Genomic DNA, 22856 nt, shown 5'->3' with positions numbered 1-22856 from the left:
ATAAGGAACTCAGATGGGCTTCTGTGTACAGTGGCAAGCTTTCAAATTTCAGTGGCCCCCTGTACGATGCCAAAATTTGGTGCCTTCCCCACCTCTTGCCTTCCATTCTAAGTCATTGTTGTGGGGAATTTCCTTTCTGGGTGAAGAGTGAAGAAATAAGTGTTTACAGTGGAATCACCTTCCCCCATGCCTGTTATTTAATCAACCAAAACTTAACTAAACACTGCACGTTAAGCACAGCGTGATGCGTAGTTTGGCCAAGACTCAATTTCAGTCAATAAATATCTTGACTTCCTTTTCTTTCCTTTTCTTTTTTTGAAAGCCTTGGCCTGTACCAATCCACATTCCCAGATTCTGCCCCCCCCCCCCCGCCCGCCCCGGCAGATGATCAAAATCAATTTTGCATTTAACTCTGTGTTGGCTTCTGCATTTCATTTAAATATCTTGAGGCAAAATGTGGGGAAATGTCCCGCTAATTCAGAGATGGCTATGACAGTCTGTATGGTTGTCCTCCACACCCCACCTTAAATAAACGAGTACAGATGGTTCAGGATCAGTAACTTTCATATTGATGTGCTGATTTGGTATTAATGAAATATATATGTTAATGGAAAACTCATACCTGGCATGGATGTGGCTTTCACCAGATGAAATTCTGAGCATGGGAACATCGAGTTCCAATGTCCCTGAATCTCAGTAGAAAATTCCTATTCTAAAGGGCTGTCATCAGAGGGAAAGGAGGAAATAATTATTTTTCCAGATGTATCAGCTGTACCAGCAACTGGACTGGAAACATACCCTCCAACATTTTTCTGATGAAAAGAGGGACATCCCAAAATTTCTCTGATGAGAATAGGGATGTCCTAACATCTTTTCATATCATTTTAAAGTTAAATGTAGATGTCTCATTTTGGGTGAAAATATTGCTAATTCAAAATAAGGCTACGCATGAGTGTATTCACAAAATATTGTGACATTCACCCACCAGTGGAATCGCCAGTCTCCTCACAGAGAAACGATCCCCGTTTCTCGCTATTATTGTTCTGAGGTATTCAGGTAGGTGGCAGGTGTTGTGTTTCCCACCATGTTCCTCCAGAGGAATCTGAAGTAACATTTTTTTGGCCATAAAAGTTGGGTGGAAGGAGAGTGGAAATGGATATATAGCTTTTGACAAAGCGCCAAGACTCTTTGGACAAAGCACAGTCTTCCACCCCACATGAGGCCAACAAAGGTATCAACTTTATTCCGTTGCTCTATCTTAGTTCAGTATTGTCTACTCTGATTTCAAGCAGAGGTCTTTCGCTACCTGGTCCTTTTAACTGGCGGTGTCCGCCATCGAAACTGGAACCTTATTCATTCATAGCACCCTGCTCTTTCATTGAGATGCAGCCCCTTTGCAACGCAGTGCCTCCCCTCAAATGTCTGTTCCATCAACAGTTTGTGGAAAACAACGAATAAATAAATAAAACATAATATTTAGAATTTGAAAGCAAATGGCCATGGCAGATAGCTATTATTTTGTTCTTCAGGTGATCCTTCTTGGAACATGACTCAAAGAACAGAAGTTTCTGCTATATCAGCAACATTGTGAATGTGACTTGGGAAATCGCTGGATTCTAGTTGAAGAGGAGAGTCTCGCCATTATATCTTATCGTTCTTTCCAGTCAGGGGTTATAATGTTTTCTGTCTGATTGCTCATGTTGTACTACAGAAATCTCAATCTGATTTTCTTTCATTCTATTTTCTCTTTTCAATTCTAGGAAGCAGAATGTGCCTACACGTTATTTGTGGTGGCCATCTTTTGGCTCACAGAAGCATTACCCTTGGCCGTTTCAGCGTTACTTCCTGCTTTTATGTTCCCATTGTTCGGAATTATGGCTTCCAAACAGGTAAATTTCCTGTTGTTGTTGTTGTTGTTGTTCCTTTCCTTTCCCTTCTACTACTCCAACTGCCCATATATTTGGTAGCCCAAACATCAAACCATTTGATTGCTTTATTTGCTTTCTTTAATGGTGAATTTATACAAATCCTAATGCCTCGAGGCCTGGGACACACTCAAAGCATCCCTACTGAGCCCATTCTGGTGGGCTGGGGAGACTGGTGCTGTCTAGAAGTACAGCAAGGGAATCACAACCACTATGCCCCTTGCTACCACTTTGAAACACAGGAGACAACAGTAATGAAACCTGAAATTTCACATCCCATTTGCCCCTGAAACCTGATACAATCTGGGCCAAAAGTTCAGATTTTCCAACTTTCTTCCAAGCACTGGCTACCACTCCCTTTATGGATACGGCCTGCTCCTTTGCAGAACCCTTTCTGCACTGGAGAAATTGGTTTCATTGCCTTCTCATTCTTCTGAGTTTCTTATGGCCCATCACCAGGCTGGCTCCCACCTCCCATGCCTTCCACCAACTCCCATTAGGCCCATCCAAGTCCAACTGTTGCACCAGATTTGTAGACATCTTGACTGGGCAAAGCTGGAGAATACGGAGAGGTGGTTGAACTCCATATTTTGGGTTTGCTGCTGGGACAGAGAGATGGTGCTAGAATCCAGGTCTATGCCCCCCCAAACACACCCCATGTTTAATTTTAGTTTAATTTTATTCCTCTAGTAACAGCAACTCCTGGTTTCAAGAGCATTCGTGTGGATTGAAGTCCCTGTTGTTTCTCTTTATACATCTAGGTAGCTTCATTCGTTTCGATTTTCCTCCACAAATTGTACAGCTCATTATTTTCCTGAGATGGAATCATGGTAGCTAAATAGCACACATTTAGCTAAACAAAATGAATTTTGCTTTTAGGTGGCATCTGCTTATTTCAAAGATTTTCATCTGCTATTAACGGGAGTGATTTGTTTGGCAACGTCAATAGAGAAATGGAATTTGCACAAGAGAATTGCCTTGAAAATGGTGATGCTGGTGGGTGTTAACCCTGCATGGTATGTAGCATACTGACAAAAGAAACTGATATACTGAAAACCCCTTTGGCTCTGTTGTGCAAGTAGACTTGCCAGCTTTTTCCTTCACCTGTCCTTTATAAAACTGCACAATAAGAAGAAATTCTGCAGATGCTACTCTCCCCAGCACTGTAGCTCCCTGGCAATAATAGAAGCTTCACCTGTTGGAATTTTCAGTGTTATGTAATTGTGATTGGAGCACGATTCAAGTAGCAACTTTTGGGCAGGTTGGGCGGGTTTGTGTGCAAAGTATCACAAAGTATATGGTGTGTGTGGGAGGAGTAGAGGGGCTGTTTCCCTAGGAACAAAACTTTGGGTGTGTGTGCAAAATTTCAAAAGAAAAATAAACTGCTTTGAGGGTGTGTTTTTTAAACCAATCAAGTAGTGTAAAAATTTCATGAACTAAACAATAACAATAAAATAAATTCCTTCCAGTAGCACCTTAAAGACCAACTAAGTCAGTTCTTGGTATGAGCTTTCGTGTGCATGCACACTTCTTCAGATACACTGAAACAGAAGTTTCCAGACCCTTCTATATAGTGAGAAGGTGGGGAGGGGTATTACTCAGAAGGGTGGTGGGAATGGGTGATTGGCAGATAGCTGTGATGAGCCTGTTGACGACTCTTAACGACTGCAATAGGTCTTACAGGAAAAAGCAAGGGGTGAAAAGGTGAAAAATGGCTTTGTCATGTATAATGAGATAAGAATCCAAGGTCTTTGTTCAGACCAGGTTTCTCCATGGTTTTAAGTTTGGTGATAAGTTGTAATTCAGCAGCTTCTCTTTCCAGTCTATTTCTGAAATTCCTTTGTAGTAAAACAGCTACTTTGAGATCTTGTATAGAATGTCTTGTATAGATCTTGTATAGAATGTGGGTGCTACTTTGAGATCTTGTATAGAATGTCTTGTATAGATCTTGTATAGAATGTGGGTGCTACTTTGAGATCTTGTATAGAATGTCTTGTATAGATCTTGTATAGAATGTAGCTGTTTTACTACAAAGGAATTTCAGAAATAGACTGGAAAGAGAAGCTGCTGAATTACAACTTATCACCAAACTTAAAACCATGGAGAAACCTGGTCTGAACAAAGACCTTGGATTCTTATCTCATTATACATGACAAAGCCATTTTTCACCTTTTCACCCCTTGCTTTTTCCTGTAAGACCTATTGCAGTCGTTAAGAGTCGTCAACAGGCTCATCACAGCTATCTGCCAATCACCCATTCCCACCACCCTTCTGAGTAATACCCCTCCCCACCTTCTCACTATATAGAAGGGTCTGGAAACTTCTGTTTCAGTGTATCTGAAGAAGTGTGCATGCACACGAAAGCTCATACCAAGAACTGACTTAGTTGGTCTTTAAGGTGCTACTGGAAGGAATTTGTTTTGTTTTGACTATGGCAGACCAACACGGCTACCTATCTGTAAATAAAATAAATGGCCACCACTGGTCTCCCATCCCCAGCTTTTCTCTCACTGCTGGGAAGACCCTTTCCCACCTCCATCACTGCTGCCCAGCCCTGACAGGAACCACAGGAACCCTAACCCTTGCCCCAGGCACTAGCAACCCATGCTACACCACTGCCATTTAGAAGCCATAATTACAGTTCTATTTGGTTGCTAAAGAGATTTGCTAAGGCCAGCCTTTTGCCAAAATTGAATTATACATATCGTTGGGATGAGAAGACGAGTTTTACACGAAACACTTCTGTTATTGGCAATAGTGGCGCACGGCTCAGAACAAAATAGCAGATGAATTTGTGAACAGCTCTGACTCATACTTCTTAATGACTGGTATTAAGCAAGTGAGAGATCTTTTGTACATTATCTCATCGTTAGTATTCCATCCAAAGCTGAGGTAGTGCTAAGCAGTTTTATTGCAGACAGATAAGAAGACTAAGCCCACCCCTTCCACCCCCCCAAAATATTGCTGACAGCTGTTACAAACAAGAAGACAGGAGAAATGAAATATCATGTTGTGCTCCTTTTTATTGTTCGTAAGGGGTCAGGTAGCCCCTGTCAATCCAATCAGCAAGACCAAAAGCAGTTTGCCAGCATTGCAGGCTTTCTGGTTCTTGAAATGTCAGATGCTGCTGTGATAGGGGAAGCAAGGAGTTGTCAGTTTCTCACTTGATGATGGTAAATTAGCACAGTTAGGGAAAGCAGAATGGGTGAAACGGGAGACCTCAGTGAACCATGAAGACCCCGAGGACCATGCTTGTGTGTACATCCCTGCCTGCAAGACTGATCACAGTTTTGGTTTGGAGTATCATTATTTCTTCACCTAATAAGATCTCATCATGATTGTAAGGCGCCAAAGAGCTAAACCTGGCCATTAGGAGTAACTAGAAAGCTAAGATAGGAGATGGGAAAGAGATGATGAAGCCACCCATTTCGTAAATATGGAATCCACAAATATATCTTACCTAACCTCTTCATCAATAGTCTGGCTGGTTTCACAAAATGCAGGGGGGGGGGGGGGGCAGAGGAAAGCCCAGCACATGAACAGATCAAGGCTGATTTCACAGTGTGTGTGTGTGTGTGTGTGTGTGTGTGTGTGTGTGTGTTTTCTAAGCCCACAGCAAGATGTCAACAGTGTTGTGAGGAAGGTGTAGACTGTTGCTCCAGATTTTGTCTCTGCAATTGAACGTGCCCATCAAATGATGAGTGGATTACCTTGGTTCCACCCTGTTCTCTCATGGATTTGCTCATCCTTTCCTCTGATTTAACATGGGCATTTTCTAAAATTAATTCCGGAACGGGCATAGTTTGCTGAAGCTTTATTTTCCTTTCATTTGTCCGCCTCGCTTTTCTGTCTTTCTTACTGATCTGCGCAAGCAATCCAATGGATGAGCACCCCTTTTCACTGTTTTAGCAATATGCACAGGTGGTGGGTGGGGTGAGAATTAAGAAGATTAAAGAACCAACAGAAAGAAATTAAAACTGTTGCAGGCTAAGCATTTGAAGTGGCCTCCATGGAGCCTGAAAATAAAAATAGAAGATGGCAGCTTCCTTAGGCATTGGTGGGGCTTGCAAACTAGACCAGATGATTCAGAAACCCAGAAACCAGAAATAAATTTGGATGGGGAGAATTTTGTAAGCATGCCTGCCTGCCATCCAGTGGTCACCTGGCCTCCTGTAATAATATATTGTACTTTAATACGCAAACACTGTTTTTGTTTTTAAAAAACAAGAACAGCAAAATAATTATCCTTATTACTACTTCATCAGACAGGCCACTGATGCCATTTGGTTTAAAAGGGAAAATGAAGACTGAGAATGTTTGTTATCTTCACTGCTTGCAAAGCCACCTGTGTGGCAGACAGAAGTTTAGCAGGTGAAGCTTTTCCTGAAATGGTGGTGCAGTTAGTTTCACTTGGTGACATTCTCCTATGACACAATGTTAAGAATAGGTAAAGGTAAAGGGACCACTGACTGTTAGGTTCAGTCACGGACAAACCTGGGGTTGTGGCGCTCATCTCGCTTTACAGGCAGTGCATGGAAATGCCATTTACCTTCCCGCTGGAGCGGTACCTATTTATCTACTTGCACTTTGTGCTTTTGAACTGCTAGGTTGGCAGGAGCTGGGACAGAGCAACGGGAGCTCACCCTGTTGCGGGGATTCGAACCGCTGACCTTCTGATCGGCAAGCCCTAGGCTCTGTGGTTCAACCCACAGCACCACCCACGTCCCTTAATGTTAAGAATACTGGAACCCTAAAATAAGCAACGGTACTCAAGAGTTGCCTCAGACTTGAACCAAGAAGCAAGTCAAACAGCAATTCCAGAATCCGCTTTAGAACAGGGATCATCAGTCAGTTTTCAACCCGCAAATCTATTGGGAATAATTTTACACTCTTGGGTACATAATGATCATTTGAATGCTGGTTTATAAATTGTTTGCTATCAAAAAGAGATTGCAATAAAGCAATTCCTTTATTTCCCCTTCTTCTTTTCTGAAGAATTCTTTTTCTTCTCTGCAGGCAGTTTCTGTCCCTCCCCCTCCCAACCTTTATTTTTTAAAAAATAAGAATCAGTTTATTAGAATCTCCCATTCCACTATAGGACTGGCTAGCCAACAGGCACATTCATATATTCAGTGAGGTTCCCGTTTCCTGTTCAAGGCCCTGGCCCCTAAAGATCACTGGGGTCACTCTCCCACAGAGGCCAGACTGCTTATAACCTCCCCACAAATGCCCTACTACCATCATCTACTGAATTGCAGAGACAAGTGGGACTCTGCTTTCAAAAAGCCCAAACCAGCATATGCGATGAGAAATGGCTTCCTAGAATCCCCCATTTTATGTATATAGGGGGAAAAACACAGAACAAGGCATTGCTGCATGTAAAATAATAAATAATGCTTCTATTTAACACCTTTGCCCAGGGATGCAGAGCATGCAGGTGTAGCTGAACTACAGCTCCCATCATCCCTGATCTTTGGCCATTCTGGGTGGGGCTGATGGGAGTTGGAGTCCAGCAACACCTGGCGGGCCATGGGTCCCCCATCCTTGACAAAACAAAGCACAGTGACTTCCCTCTTCAGCAGTTATCCTGACCCACCAGTCTTTTCTCCTCTCTCCTTCCTATCCATTCACTCCTCTCTTTATGCAAGGCCTTCGACTGTCATTCTCAGATGACTTTCTCCACCTCTTACTCTGATTCCACTCATCATCTCAGCATCACATTCCACTGCTGTAAATCATCCTTGCCTTCATTATTTTGTTACATACACACAGCAGTAGTGTATTCCCCCCCCCCCAAATAGAGGGGGAGAAGTATGGAATTTGCTTTCTTACGAGATGTTTACATCCCCTATCCTTGCTTATGAAATCCAGTCATATCCAGATACCTTCTAGAATTTGCAAAGTTGCCTTTGCCTAGTTCTAGAAATTACAAATCCCAGAAGGGACTGGATTTCATAACCTTATCCCAAAAGTGGAAGAAGCATGGACAGGTTGATCTGCCAATTTCAGCTCCTTTGTGTTTCTCATTTTTCAGATCTTAAGTTTAGTTTACACGTTGAGTTTGTATTATATTTAAAGTATGGCTTTTTGTATGCCCCCCATACATACTTTTTGGTATGCATTTTTGCCTAATTTCTGCATTTTTGCCATGTCCCCTGATAATATAAATTTTTACTTATTAATAATATACCCCGCTTTTCACGTCATTTAGGTCTCTAAGTGGCTTTTAAAATTTATTTTTGCTAAAAAACAAAGAAGTATGAATTTTTTGGTTGGATAAATACATCATTTGGAGAAGCGAACGGGTTGGATTTCTCCCCCGTTCCTGGAAGAAGCAAGGATGTTGCCTCTGGCAAGACTTTGCTAAACTGGCAAAAGGCTGAGAGCTCTGTTCCTGACCAAAGTTTTTGTAGGAGGATTGAAAGTGCCTCAAATTTATTTGCAGGACATTTTGACCATCACATTCAGAACTTCAGAATTACCATTAATAGTCTATGTTTAGTCTGACCTTAAAATAAATAAACTGGTTCAATTGGGCTCATCTAGAGCCTTTTGCAATAATGACTATCATCCATTTAATAAGAGGTAGGCATAATAGGCAGAAATTATCCAGAACTGAAATGTAACCTGATCACAATTTGGTGCCCCTATAATGTAGGAGCAAGCAGCTTTATTTCAGAGGAGACGAGATTTCATCAGCCAGGATGTGGGTCGTGCCACCCAAATAACTTGTAAAGTCATTTTGCATTTTTCAAGGGGCCTGCCCTTACCTTAAGTAATCATTAACATTTATGCAATGCTTTCCATCCACACCGATTCCAAAGGTCTCTGCAATCTTTGTAAAAATTATCCAATCTAGGACCACTTGTTATGAAGTAAAAATGGTGTAGGTGATGCATGTACCTCATAATCGTTTCTTACGTAGACAAGGTTGTGCTTTCACAAGTTAAAGTTTGACCAAATCATTTTTCACCATCTCCAGCACTGTGCTGTGGGAGCAACTTCAGCGAAGTATGCAAGGTTACCAAGTTGGCAGCGTCAAAGAAATGAGTATCCCATTTGGAAGGGTTTGGGGCACATGGAATTGGCAGTGAAATCTTGGTGAGGAAATAGGAATGGATACTAATCTATCCAGAAGACCTAATAGCATTGCTGAAGATAGCTGATCCATTTAATATCCACTTGAGTCTCTCCTGGTATGTTCACCCCCTAGATAATAAGGTGGAGAGCCTCCTCTTTGGTGGCCCCATGGTGATGGAATTCTCTTCCACTGGACCAGTGTGAAATTTCTACACTGCAGATTTTTGGGCTGGCCCTGAAGACCATCCCCACACCCCTTCCAAGATTGATGTTTATTAGATGGGTACCGGTCTGAGTTTTGCTATTTCCAGGGTGTGGGGGGGGTGTGTGTGTGTGTGTGTGGAGTGATTGTTTAAAGTTTTAAAATGATGCTCATTTTCTTTTGTTGTTTTGGAAGTTTGCCCAGAGAAGCAGCCTAAAAATAAAATAGAAATGGCTGGAGAATCTTTACAGAAAAGGCTTGCTTGGATGGGGGTGCAAGGAGGAGAGAAGCTGAAGCAGCAGAGAGCAGGCAGGAGGAAAACAAAATAGAAAGAGAAACTTATACTGGGCTAAAAAGGTAAAGGGACCCCTAACCATTAGGTCCGGTCGTGACCGACTCGGGATAAAGCGCTCATCTCGGCTTTATTGGCCGAGAGAGCCGGCGTACAGCTTCCGGGTCATGTGGCCAGCAGGACTAAGCTGCTTCTGGCGAACAAGAGCAGCGCACAGAAATGCCGTTTACCTTCCCGCAGGAGTGGTACCTATTTATCTACTTGCACTTTGATGTGCTTTCGAACTGCTAGGTTGGCAGGAGCAGGGACCGAGCAATGGGAGCTCACCCTGTCGCGGGATTCGAACCGCCGACCTTCTGATCGGCAAGTCCTAGGCTCTGTGGTTTAACCCACAGTGCCACTGGGCTACAACAACCACAAATCCTAGTCCTTGGCCATGCTGGTTAGCGATCATGGAACTCCAGCATCTTATGAAGGCTACAGATTCCCTACCCTGTTACACAGCAAGAACATGGAGTCAGTGAAAGTATAGTTCCAAGTTGCACATGTGGGGTGACTATTGCAAAGGAATGAATCAGGGCACTGGTTTGGGGAGTAAAGTAGATCCCCATTTAGCACTGTACTGCTGCCACACATACAACTGCAAACTGAGAGTGCAGGTTCCGTGCAACTGTTTTTCAGTGCCTACCTGTGTGGAGATAAACTGTCTCTTGGTTAGGTAAGAAAACATCAGCTTACCTGGAAGGACTTTGGGCCAGCAAGCTAAATGGGAATCTGATGAACTGAACTAATTTAGGATGTTCTAATGAGACTTGTCCAAGTAGCCATGCATTCTATACATCATAAATCATGAAGACACAGCCCTGGTCCCAGAGTGTCGAAATATACGAGAGGAGTCCATTGCACAACCTGCTGTCCTTCGAAAAGCCTTTTTCACAGCAAAAAACAAACAAACCATCAATTGGTGAAACTACAATTCTTGTAAATTTTCATAATCCATTTTAATTATTGCCTTTACCAGAATGTACTCCATAACTATGCAGTTAGTTGGGGTGTGATCTAGGGCATTTTTACCAGAGAAAGTTTACAAGGCTGTTTCTGTTATTGTCTGAATAGACTGAACCATCTCTCCTAAAGATGAGCTTCATGACCTGGTCCTTTGAGGTCTTGTCATCCATTTTCTTTGTAATGGTGCCTCTCTGCAGATGTTACTAAGCTAAAAATCCCAACAGCCAAAGGCTAAGGAAGATAAGAGTTGTAGTTCAGTAACATCTGAAGGGCCAAAAGTTCTCTACAACTGCCCTCCATCTTATTATGTTGTGCCTCCCATTGTTGATTTTAATTGGATGGGTGCATAATCTCTGGTTCCTGAGTACGGAAGGGCAAAGAAGGTTATTCTGGAGCTTGACCATGTGAGCATAGGGAAGCATTGTAGCTCATTGAGAAGCACATGATGCAGAAGCTCCCTGGTTCAGGAAAATACTCTGTCTGAAACCCTAGAGAGCCAATACTAGCTACTATAAACACAAGACTGACTTAGATGGACCAGTGGTCTGACTTGAGATAAAACAGTTGTCTCTAACATTCCCTTACAAGACTCCTATGATGCTGGAGTGGCTGAAAATGCTGTGTTAACACATGTATGTTGCAAGGAACTTGATAACCCTGCCTCATTCATCTGTCTTCTGTGTGTGTGTGTGTGTGTGTGTGTGTGTGTGTCACAGCAACTGGTGGGCCTGTAGTATATTATTTACCCCTGAATCAACTTTCAGCTCAGTATAGCCTGTTGACCAAAGTAAGCAGCACAGGTGTGCTGTGTCTGGATTTATTTTCCGGGAATTATTTATTTGTGTATGTATTTTTACACCGCCTTGCTTATAGCTTCCCAAGGGAATGCACATCAGAAGAGAGTTGATGATATTTTAAAGGAGTTACAACATTTAAACAGTAACAACTTCTTCAAAAATAATAATAATACAGCAGCTATCTGGGGCAAATTAACATTAATCAGGGACTAAGCATCAGTGGAAGCCTGAGAACACAGATAAATCTTTGAAAGGCACCAAAACACCAGCCGTGGTTGGCACATGTCTGAGCTCAAGTGGTTCCACATTGTGGAAAACTTCATTTGGTAGCAAACTTGTTAACTCAAGCTCTTTCATGAAGATGATGATAACTCGGTCTCATTCTGATGGCAAAGAACCATTCCTTTGTTTTAAGCTGAGGGCTGATTGTAGAGTAATACATGGAGGTGCTTCTCATTTCAGGCTCACCCTTGGCTTCATGATCAGCTGTGCCTTCCTGTCTATGTGGCTTAGCAACACCTCCGCGGCTGCTATGGTGATGCCCATCGTAGAGGCAGTGGCTCAGCAAATCATCAGTGCTGAAGCTGAAGTGGATGGCTTGGAAATGACTCATGCAAATGGAGCCACCAATCACGCGTTGGAACTCGATGGTATGCAGGGATGCTGGACGTTTCCCACCTTTACCTTCCCTGGGGAAAGACCAGCTAAACTGAAGCCCTCAAATTCAACTTTTCACCTCTCTCCCTCTCTCTTTTAAAATAGAAGATATTGATGAATGCAAAGCAGTTGGCTGGAAAGAGAAAACAATGCAATCTAATGGGTAAAATTAATTTTTGATCACGTATATTATATCAGTTTGCTCAAGCACAGCAGATCACTTATAAACTCTGCATGTTTCTTTTTTCCAGATACAGCAACGGGTCTGCTCATGCAGTTCACACTGTGTGCAAGATTGAGAAGGAAAAGGTACTTCATAAGCAATCGTGGCATTTTAATTTTGAAATTATGGTTTGATATCAGCCTAGTAGGTCAGGGTCACTAATTTCTCTAGGTCCATTGACACATTTGGGTTTTTGAGAGAGTGCTGTGGGCACAACCCTCTCTGGTCACTTCTTTCAGGTCCAACAGAATTAATTTGGGCCTTGAAAAGCACATAAAGCTGAAAGAGGAAACGAGAAAGAGTGCTACTTTTCCTTCCAATTTTTGGGTTGCAGCAACTGGTTTTCTCTTCAGGTCATTCTCTTTAGAAGGATGAGCTGAAGAAGAGTCCCTGTAGAGATCCATTTCACACTGAGCAGCCAAAATATTATATTGTTGTTTGCCCTTTTGGCCCACTCAGATGCATAACTTGTTTTAATTACTCCGGCTGAGATCCTCATTCTTTTGTTTTCATATTGTTTTATGTCCTTTGTCCGTGTCGGGCTGCCAGATGATTTTAAACAATGATCTCTTGCAAGAGGGAATCAGAGTCTCATAGAAGATTGTGGAAGATTTTCAAAACATACCGTAATGGGTGCCCCTTATTACAGTCTCCACTGCTGCAAAATGTTCCTTAGTTATGTGTTGAGGTCCCCAAGGCCACCCCAATAACTCACACATCACACAGAATTTTTGTTTAAGGTTTTTGGCATAATTTTGGCCACAACTTTATTAAAATACAAAAATGTGAGTGGTTGCTTAGGCATTGGTTGCGACTATCTGCCCCCCCCCCCCATGGGGGACAGACTGACATTCCCCACGATGCGAAAGTCAGAAAAGGGGAATACACTTGGGGGTAGCAACGGAGCAGGGAAGCTGCCCTCAGCCCTCCCCAAATGCAACCAGGAGCTCATTGCTATGGCCCGAACCCCCTTGACAGAGGGGACAAGCAATAGTTAGCCCCTGATTCCTTTAACGGAATCCCTTGCAGCAGCAGCATTAGAGAGGCAGGCACAGCCAATCTATGCCCCTCAACCAACCAAACCATAAACCAATGACGAGCCGCAACCTTACAAGTTGTGACGATTTGCTACGCAGTAGGCAAAAACCAAATGGCCCCAGCCAATCAGCCAGATGGACAAAATTCCTACCGGGTCCCTGCCCCAAGAGCAGACGACCCCATGACAGGCATAGCAAGGTCAAAGCGAACAACCCTAATTCTAGGGAAGGGGGGACAGGCAATCCATTGCACGGGCGAAAAGAGGAAGCCCTAGCCTCGTGCAAGGAGTTTAAGCATTTCTGGCTGTCAGTCAACAAATGGCAACATTAACTTCTTCCCAACAACAAGGGAAGCCCCAATTGCATCAGTGGCCAACGATCAATTAGCCTGTCCCCAACTTTGGAGTGTCCTGGCGGCCCCCACCGCAACACGTGCTCTCCATGATGCAGAACATGCTTTATAAAATCCTGATTAGACATCTCCCTTTTTATTTAGTTGAATTCCAACTATGAGAAATGTTTTGTTGGCTTTCCAAATAACTAAAAAATAATAATAATGTAGGTGGTCTTGTTGATCCACTGGACAAAAAAACCCCAAAGTCTACACATTTATTATTTCTTTATTAAAATTATTAGTATCCTGCCTTTCGGGTAATCTGCAATATGGTATAATACAAAATTGTGAGTGAGCTTTTGAAGTCTCCAAATTAAAGAAAAGGATGCAGCTAGCCATGTTGATGAAATCCAAAACCTACATGGTGGTAATTAGGAACAAACAAAATGCCAATAAGTCAGGAGCAAATGTTAGGACTTGCTCATGACTTTGTGACTTTTCAGTTGGTCCTAAGAAAGGCATTGTCATACTATAGGTTTTGTTGGGTTTGGCAGGTTTCTTGAGCCCTGCCTACTGCCCTTGTATCTCCAGCTGTTAATCCATCCCGCTAATGGTTCCTGCTGCAATATTCTCCACTGGTTTCTGCATCCATGTTCTTCCTCGTCTTATGGGAATATTGCCTTAAACTGAGCCAGAACCTAAGTCCATCTAGCTCAGTATTGTCCACACTGAATGACAGCAGCTCTCCCGCCCTTCCTGGAGCTTCTGGGGGTAGAATCTGCAATCTTCTGCATGCCAAACCAATTCCCTCCCACTGAGATCCTTCCCCTAGATCTTCCTCCTTGGACTCAGTTTACCCCTGGCCCTAGTTTGACTGTGAAGTCGCTGCCAAGTCTTGGAACAAGAACTGTGGTGCAATTTGTAACTCTGCTTTGTAATGATTACTCGTGAATTCTTATCTTGAGACTCGGATCAGCTTCATTAACCCCTGGCTCCAAGCCATCCCCCTGTAAGTGGAGTCTTTAAAGTGCATCATGGATGAAAAAGTCATTCCTTGACACGTTTCAGTAAACGGACATGACAGGGAAGGAGAAATGCACTAAACCCAACTAACTATATGAATTCATTTTCAGAAATCCATGTTTGGTTGAAGTTCTTAGCCTGGGGGCTCATCCACACTTTTCACTGGGCCCATATTTTGATTGTATTGTGCCCTGATTAATTCCCCCAGGCCTGAGAGCTTTTCTCGTTGTTGCGCCTTGTGAAAATCTTACCTGCTGAATTGAAGCTCAGAGAAGGAAAATCCTTCCCTGAATTCTTTGCACATCTGATAAGTTCTGGTTCGGTGGGATTTTCACAAGGCACAGCTGTGGAACAACGAGAAAACCTCTTAGACCCAGATGAACTAATCGGCACATGATGTGATCAAAATGCGGATCAAATAAAAGTGTGCATGAGCCCTAGGACATTAGTAGTTGAAGTCTGGGGATAGTGGTCTTAAAATTGTGTGCCCACACATTTTCCTCCCTCTCTTTTTCTCCCTGCACTCCAGGCTGCGGGGACCAAAAGCACAGCATCCACGAGTGCCTACCTAAGAGACTGATGCATTTTTTCTTTTAAATGTACACGTCTGTCACCATTTTGCTACAACCAAACCTGTCCCACCACCTGCAAACATGACTCTCTTCTCTTTCTATTTACCAGTATTCTGGTGTGAAAACCTGTGCATCAGACAGACTTTTTAACAGACCTTAACAAATATTTGATCCCTTTGAGATGCTCCATAATTCAGTCCCCATGTGAGATCGTTCAAATCAAACAAGAATGGGGTAGAATGGGTTGGATATCAATATCAGACCCCAAAGCTCAGAGCCAAGAGAGATGTTGAGCTACAGTGAGCTAATTTTGCCTCAAGAACTTCCAATTACCATGCATGTATTTGAGCTGTCTTATTTTGAGTGATGTAGTTATTATTTTTGAATGCGTCACCGAGCATTTGAGATGCAGCAGAGGTATGTCAATGCTTCACTGATAAAAAGTATGTTTCAAGGCTTTTTTTTAATAAAAGGATATCCCCTCCTCCTGCCCACAGGTCAATCAAGTTGGACCTGTTCTCATGAGGTCTATGGGGTGGTGGGGAAGCCATTTCGCTGTGACTTCCAGCTACAAGGGTTCATAATAAGGCCATCTTGAGGAGTTGCAGGCTTGTGTAGGATTCAGCCCTGGCATGCCACCACTACACCCAAGCCAATGACAGATGCTCATGGTGACAGCCTCACACCACTCAGAGAGAGAAGAATAAGCCTTCTATGGTGAATCCTTTTTCCATGCTGAATGCAGATTTTCATCTCCTGTGAGCGTTTTCCCACTACCTGTGCTGGAGCCCACCACAGTGAGACTGTTCGTACGGATGAAGAAGAATTTTATAAAATGGCACGGTTTAGAAACTCTCGCTCTCTCCTAGCTCAATAATCCCCAAGGCATTCTGAGCCAAGCCCCCTTCCATCTTGCCTTTGCTCATTATGGCTCAGTGTCAGCATCTTCCATCTGCCTCTTCCCCTTCTTCTGTCCTCTCTCATATTTTCACAAACTTACCAAGTCGAGAATATGGAGGAGGGGAAAGAGCAGCTGAGGCTGCTTCTGTTTCTGCAGGCCAAGCTGTTCTTGCCAACTTGAACTCTAGGATGTATTATTTGCTATTCTTCCTGATTCATCAACCAGGAACAATAACAACAAATTTGAAAAACCTACACGCGCCAGAAATACACCAAGGGTTATTTCAAAGAGTTTTCACTCTACAATGTGTTTTATCTAAAACCTCCAAAAAGATTTGCAAAAATCTCAGCCCCTTCAATTTCTGAACAAAGATTTCACATGTCACTAGGCAAAAATGAAAATGTTTACTGTTCTTTTCATTTCTTATTTAAGGAGACTCCAGAACCAAGTGATACCGGAAGAAAATACCGAAACAAAAGGGACCACATGATATGTAAAGTCATGTGCCTGTGCATTGCCTATTCATCAACTATTGGCGGACTGACAACCATCACAGGAACCTCAACCAACTTGATCTTTGCTGAGCACTTCAACACGTAAGAAAAGAGACAAAACAAGTTCTTCTAAATCTGAAACCTGTTTTTACTTCCTTCCTTTTATAAAAGCACTTCAAACAACAACTGGGAATAATAAAAAAAAAGTTTAAAAGATTGACACATACATAAAATCAGTTCAGATCCAAGGCAGATGCCAAGTGGGTTGCGTGTCAAGACCCTCAAGCCAACCCCCATTAGAATAAAGTAATACACACAGAAACAGAATTATAGTTTAAGGTTATTGGGCAGAATTTTTTGGCCAAAGCTTTACTGATTACAGGAAATGTGAGCGGTATTGGCTTAGGCATTGGCAAAAGACTATATCGGACTCCTGCCTCCTTTGCAGGAAGTCTGTAAGGGTAAACCACCCAAAGGGGAGCTGCTTTGGGGGAACCTGCCTGCATCTCCCCTGGTGTTCCCAGAGGCCTGGCATGGCCCTAGCCCTTCAAGCCGACTTTGGACAAGATCCAGGCCCCAGATTCCTTTAACTGAATACCCTTGAAATGGAGGTGCAGGCGATGGCCGACCTCCCCTCCCCCACTCAACTATAAGTCAATGCCTAACAGCCAAACCTTACAAAGTTGTGACGATTGCTAAGAGGTAGGCAAAAACCAAGTGGCCAGTGCCAATTTGCCAAATGGAAAAAATTCCTACCCGGTCCCCATCCCAAGACAGCCCACCAACCGAAGTCCAAAGCAAGGCCAGAGGACACCTAAATTAAAGGGAGGGTGGGCAGGTGTTTGGCAGCGTGAAGCAGGTGCTTGGCACACATCGCACTGCCACTTTTATACTTTCCCCCATGATCACCCTGTTTAAATTGATTGGGCAATAGCCCTGGGTAATCGTGGTGCCACCCTGGTGTGAGGGCAATAGCTCCACCCATGCCAAGGTGGGGGAACTGGGTTGAGGGCCTGCCCACAACCAGGACCATCTGTTAAGATGATCCCACATAAGGTTTTTATATCCCAATCCAGCTCTGTCCCCCAAATATACTTAAGAGCCTAGCCACGTGATGGTATTGTAGGTTAGTTGACCTTATTACTGCTGGGTCACATAAATCTCTCATAGATTAGCTAAACATTCAGGTGAGTCACATGATGATGCTCTTGCAGTTTAGCTGCCAACAACACTCCACTACAACTTCCACTTTACAAATCAATGATATTTTAACTGTGCAGTAAACAAAGAAGCAGAAGGCCAGAGAATTTCTGAACCACAATCACTATCTATCCATCCATGCTCTATAAAGAATTCCAAGCTTTGCAATTCCATTGTCTTTGTCCTTGATGTCCCAATGGTCAATATCTATCCAGAAATTTTAAGGCTCATCGTTATTTCAATGGGAGACATAAACACACGCTTAAATTCCTCCTGCTGTAATCAATGGAACTTAAAGTATTCAACTTTTGCTGGACTATGCACTGTTATTTCCACTGTAGATGTAGTAAACTGAAGCTGAGGGGAAAGGAATTTAGACTCAAAGATCCTTGTCCAAACCCCATGAACTCACAGGACAATACAGCATTCAAATAGACACAATATTATAGCTGGAACACTTCACACAGGCCAGAAATGCAGAATGGAAAAAAAAGGAAAATAACGTCTTAAAAACATTATTCTGCAGGTTTGCTCTACCTCCTTTTAACAAACTCATTGAAATCACTGAGGCTGTCTTAGAAATGTTTTATAATTATAAATGATGGTGCCACAGTTTTGCCCCAAGAAACTTTTCTCAAAGCTGAAGATATATGATGTTTAACTTCATGCTATTTCTGAGGCAACTGCAATTTTTACACTTGATACTAATTGACAACAACCGCAGTATCAAGGATCATTCTGTCAGTTTCACTCTGCGTCCCAAATATGTCTAATCTGTTAAAGCGATTTCTAGTTGCCTGGAATATTGTCTATCTGTCACCTGTAATTTGCTAAAAATTGCATCATCCTAAACTGCATTTTACACAGGAGAATATATCATAGTTACTTTAAAGCAAATAAAATAAAAGCATACATATAATCAAATAAGCAAGGACACATTAAAGCCTTCAAACTTCATTACATGCAAGGCAAGGGAATAATAACCATACCAGAGGAAAACACATCTCCAACTAATTACCTATGTGATTCCACCCTGAACAACTAACAGTGCAGGCTTTCTTCTGAGGAAGCATGCCAGGAATTGATCTACAAAACTCCTTTTTGTTTATAGATGGGCATTTTGTTATGATCCCTGGTTTGATTACAGCTCCAGGATCATCTTTGCATTGACATGCAACACCATTGTTTTTGTTGGAGATCATAAGAGCTGCTTTGCTGGATCAGACCAAAGCCCAGTTCAGAGTGAAAGCCTGGTTTTTTCTTCCTTGGAGTCTCCTGTGCATGCCATAGAATCATAGCATTGTAGAGTTGGAAGTGAACAAAAGGGCCATCTAGTCCAACTCCCTGAATGACCGCTCCCCACATTAAATGGGGTGCACAGCCCCCTGGACCCTGTGCAGCACCATTAACACAGGCTTGGCTTCGCCTTCCCCAGGTGGGATACCTGGAGGTCTCCGCCTACCTCAGCCAGTTGCCCAATCTCTCCTGGGGAGGCGTTGCCAAGGTGGTCAGGCCAGGTAGGGGGAGGGACCACCCTGCCCACACAAGCAGGAATCTTTTGCCCAATGTGAGGCTCAAACCCACGATCCTGAGATTCCCCATCCCCAAGGGTTGGAGAAGAGATGGGGTCATCTCAGGGTCCAAAATTACCTAACTGCACCGCTACTCGCCTCTCACTTTCAGGTGGTTGTGCATTCTCTGAGTTGTAATTAGAGATGAGTGGATCAGCCTATTTCCAACTCCTGTCAGTTTAACATAGTTTCATTCATGCTTTCCCACTTCTGCATCAATGTCACTTTCACGTGTTTTCATTCATAAGTTTATGCCCTCCCGCCTCTGCATCCTGCTCTAATTCCTCTAAAAAAAAAAAGAACCCTCCCCACAAAACTATGCCTATTTGTATGCATTTTATTCCCTCTGCCTCCACAAAATAGGCCTTTCCCAAAACATGCATTCTAATCTAAAATGTATATTTTTATATACACCATGGTAACTTTTTTTTTGAGTTGAGCACCATCTCGCAAAATTCAGAATTGCATGAAAGCTGAAGGATTACTGCATTCTGAGCTGCATAATAGTCTAGGAGGTGTGAGTCAGGTCATTTCACTTAGAAAATGTGGACTGAACCAAATCCCCGAGTCTTCCTAGTTGCAGCCAGCTGCCCATGGTATCTTTCAGAATCTAACAAACCACTTGAGTGAAGTGAAATGAAATGTGCAAGGAAGGAGAAAGGGAATCATAGAAAGCAGCTGAATTGGAGCCAGATGACGCAGCAACATGTGAAAAGGGCTATTTCTCTGATGAAAATAGGGGTGTCCTATTCAGGAATAACAACAACAACAACCCGCCCATCTGACTGGGTTGCCCCAGCCACTCTGGGCAGCTTCCAACATATATAAAAACACAAGAAAACATTAAACATTAAAAAACCCTTCCCTACAAAGGGCTGCTTTCAGATGTATTCTAAAGGTTGTGTAGTTACTTATTCCCTTGGCTCGAGGTTCCACAACTCCATACCCTCCAACATTTTTCTGATGAAAATAGGGATGTCCAGTGCTTTTTTTTATTTTTAAAAAATGTTTAGGGGTACTCTCATTTTCCTATTCATATTGAAATTCTGCCCCTCAATGAGGTGAAACTTAGATTCACAAAATGTTTAGGGGTATGTGTCCCCCTGCTTCCCCCCAGGGGATAAAAAGCACTGGGGTGTCCTAAGGAAAAGGGGACATTCTGGGATCAAATCAGAAACTGGGACAGCTTCTGTAAATCCAGGACTGCCCCTGGAATTAAAGGGGAGACTTGGTGGGAATGTGAATGCCCTCCCCTCACAGATTCATCTAGAACTGACCTTGCAGGGCTTTGGGTGCCAAAGCACAAATTGATCCAAGCCTTTGACCAAACTGGATGTGGATTTGGGTAGCCTTCCCGCTCTGGCTTGTACTGTTGTTCATTGTGATGATGAGTGTACTGCTTTATTGGTTTTATGTACCAGGATTTTATTGTGCATTATATGTTCCTGTTTTATCCTGCGCCCTGCTCTGAGATTATTTTTTAATGAAGAGTGAGCTAAAAATCCCCTAAATAAATAAAGGGAGGGATATAAAACATAAACACAAGCCAATCAACAGAGGGAACATGACAGAGCCCAGAGTAAAGAGCTATCAAAAGGCAAAAGGCATTCATATCGTCAGCTTTTCGTGTTACAGCTGCTCCTCTAGGCTCCATTTCATGATGATTCAGAGTCACTCTCCATGGTGGTTTTGTGTGTTAATCTAACATAATATACAAAACCTTAAGAATGATCTTAAGATAATGAAAGCCCTGTTGCAGAGCAACAATCTTATCCCCAGGTCTGTCCTGATATGCTTGGTCAAGGTCAGTACTGCAGGTATAAATCACTTAAATTCAAACATTTATTAATGCAGATTGCACGGCAACAGCCATGAGGAAGAAGGTGGAGATAGAAGGGAGCTGTTAAAACAGGTTATGCAGTCTTGTTTTTGTAGGATCCTATCAATGTGATAAGAGATGCGGGTGGCACTGTGGTCTAAACCACAGAGCCTAGGGCTTGCTGATCAGAAGGTCGCGGTTCGAATCCCCACAATGGGGTGAGCTCCCATTGTTTGGTCCCTGCTCCTGCCCACCTAGCAGTTTGAAAGCACGTCAAAATGCAAGTAGATAAATAGGTACCGTTCCGGTGGGAAGGTAAATGGCGTTTTCATGCACTGCTCTGGTTCGCCAGAAGCGGCTTAGTCATGCTGGCCACATGACCCGGAAGCTGTCTGTGGACAAACGCCAGCTCCCTCGGCCTATAGAGCGAGATGAGCGCCGCAACCCCAGAGTCATCCGCGACTGGACCTAATGGTCAGGAGTACCTTTACCTTTACTATCAGTGTGATAGTCCAAATCTCTAAGGTCAAACAGATCATCTCCAAAGTGTGTTTTTCTTGGGCAAAGAGGCTGCCTGAACAATCCTAGTTTGGGTATTATCGTTACATAAGCTTACGCTGCAAACCATCTTCATCACTGGGTAGCACAGCCTCTGTATTTTCAAGTACACAGGGCCAGTGAACCTCCTGATTTTGGGCTGGTGCATTCATTCCCACAACATGTTGTGCCTTCGTTTTTCACACAGTGATGAATATTTTCTCTGAATGCTGACACCTTTACTGTGCCCTGAAGGACTTTAGTTTTTGCTAGATCGGGAGGACACCATAAATCTCTGATCCCACACTGCGAAAGAACATTTCAGAGGAAATGTCAAGCAGTAGGAGTGTTGGCTTGAAGTCACATCGGAGTAGCTTTACCATTTCAAACATGAAACGGTGAGCAATGAGGAAGGAAAGCAAATTATTTCCCCACCTCTATACCCAAGGAGATGTCACTTGCTTTGGCCACCGATGCCTTCACACAGTAAGGTTAGGCATGATCAATGGGCCCTTGTTACCAGGCCAACTAACGACAGTGAAATGAGTTTTTGTTTCATTGAAGGTGGAAATAGTATTAGCACAGGCCAGACTTTTTCTGTTGCAGCCAATACTCACAGCCCATTGCATAGAAGCTGCAGCCTGACGGTGGATGCTTCCAAGTTCACCTTGGTATGCTGGGTGATTTCGGTATATTCCGGATGACATTACTTTTGCTATCTGCCCTGGGAGAATCACATACAGATTCTCCAACAGAGCAGGGTCCCATCAAAGAAATTGCCTTGCCTATTTTGCAGCTCTCAAGTCAAGTCTGACACCTTTGTCCCAGAGAGAGCTTAATAAAATCAAACAAAGCTCTTGTCTTAATGAAACCTTTCCTCATTATAGAAACTCTTTATGTTTGTTAAGCTGCGCATCTGTATCTGACTTTGACATGTGGCGAGTTCAGGCTATTGCTATGCAGAGAGGGTTCTGTCACTCAAGGGAACTTGCAATGTGTAACTTGTGTCAAGGTCCTTGTATATACATCCCTGCCTCAGGAGGTTACACTGCAGATGTTGAGAGAACTGAAAAAGACAGTCAGCAACATATTTTCTACTTTGAGCCCCATCCACACTATAAATTTAAAGCACTTTTATACCACATGGTTGGCCCCCAATCATCCTGGGGACAGTAGTTAAGGGA

The 22856-nt window shown here is 43.0% G+C and overlaps 1 protein-coding gene across 1 annotated transcript in view; it reads left to right on the top strand.

Annotated features, from left to right (window-relative positions):
- Positions 1 to 22856, top strand: part of SLC13A1 (solute carrier family 13 member 1) — an 86837-nt gene that overhangs the window by 45256 nt on the left and 18725 nt on the right. Inside the window, exons 3-8 of the mRNA XM_081877970.1 lie at positions 1761 to 1889; positions 2805 to 2941; positions 11767 to 11954; positions 12067 to 12124; positions 12213 to 12270; positions 16484 to 16647. Coding sequence (XP_081734096.1) covers positions 1761 to 1889; positions 2805 to 2941; positions 11767 to 11954; positions 12067 to 12124; positions 12213 to 12270; positions 16484 to 16647 — 734 coding nt within the window. The remainder of the gene's footprint in view (positions 1 to 1760; positions 1890 to 2804; positions 2942 to 11766; positions 11955 to 12066; positions 12125 to 12212; positions 12271 to 16483; positions 16648 to 22856) is intronic.

The sequence above is a fragment of the Podarcis erhardii genome (genome assembly GCF_964252035.2).
Source record: "Podarcis erhardii genome assembly, chromosome: 10".
Taxonomy (NCBI): Eukaryota; Metazoa; Chordata; class Lepidosauria; order Squamata; family Lacertidae; genus Podarcis; species Podarcis erhardii.
The sequence above is the reverse complement of the archived record's forward strand: the minus strand, read 5'-3'. Positions and strand labels throughout refer to the sequence as shown.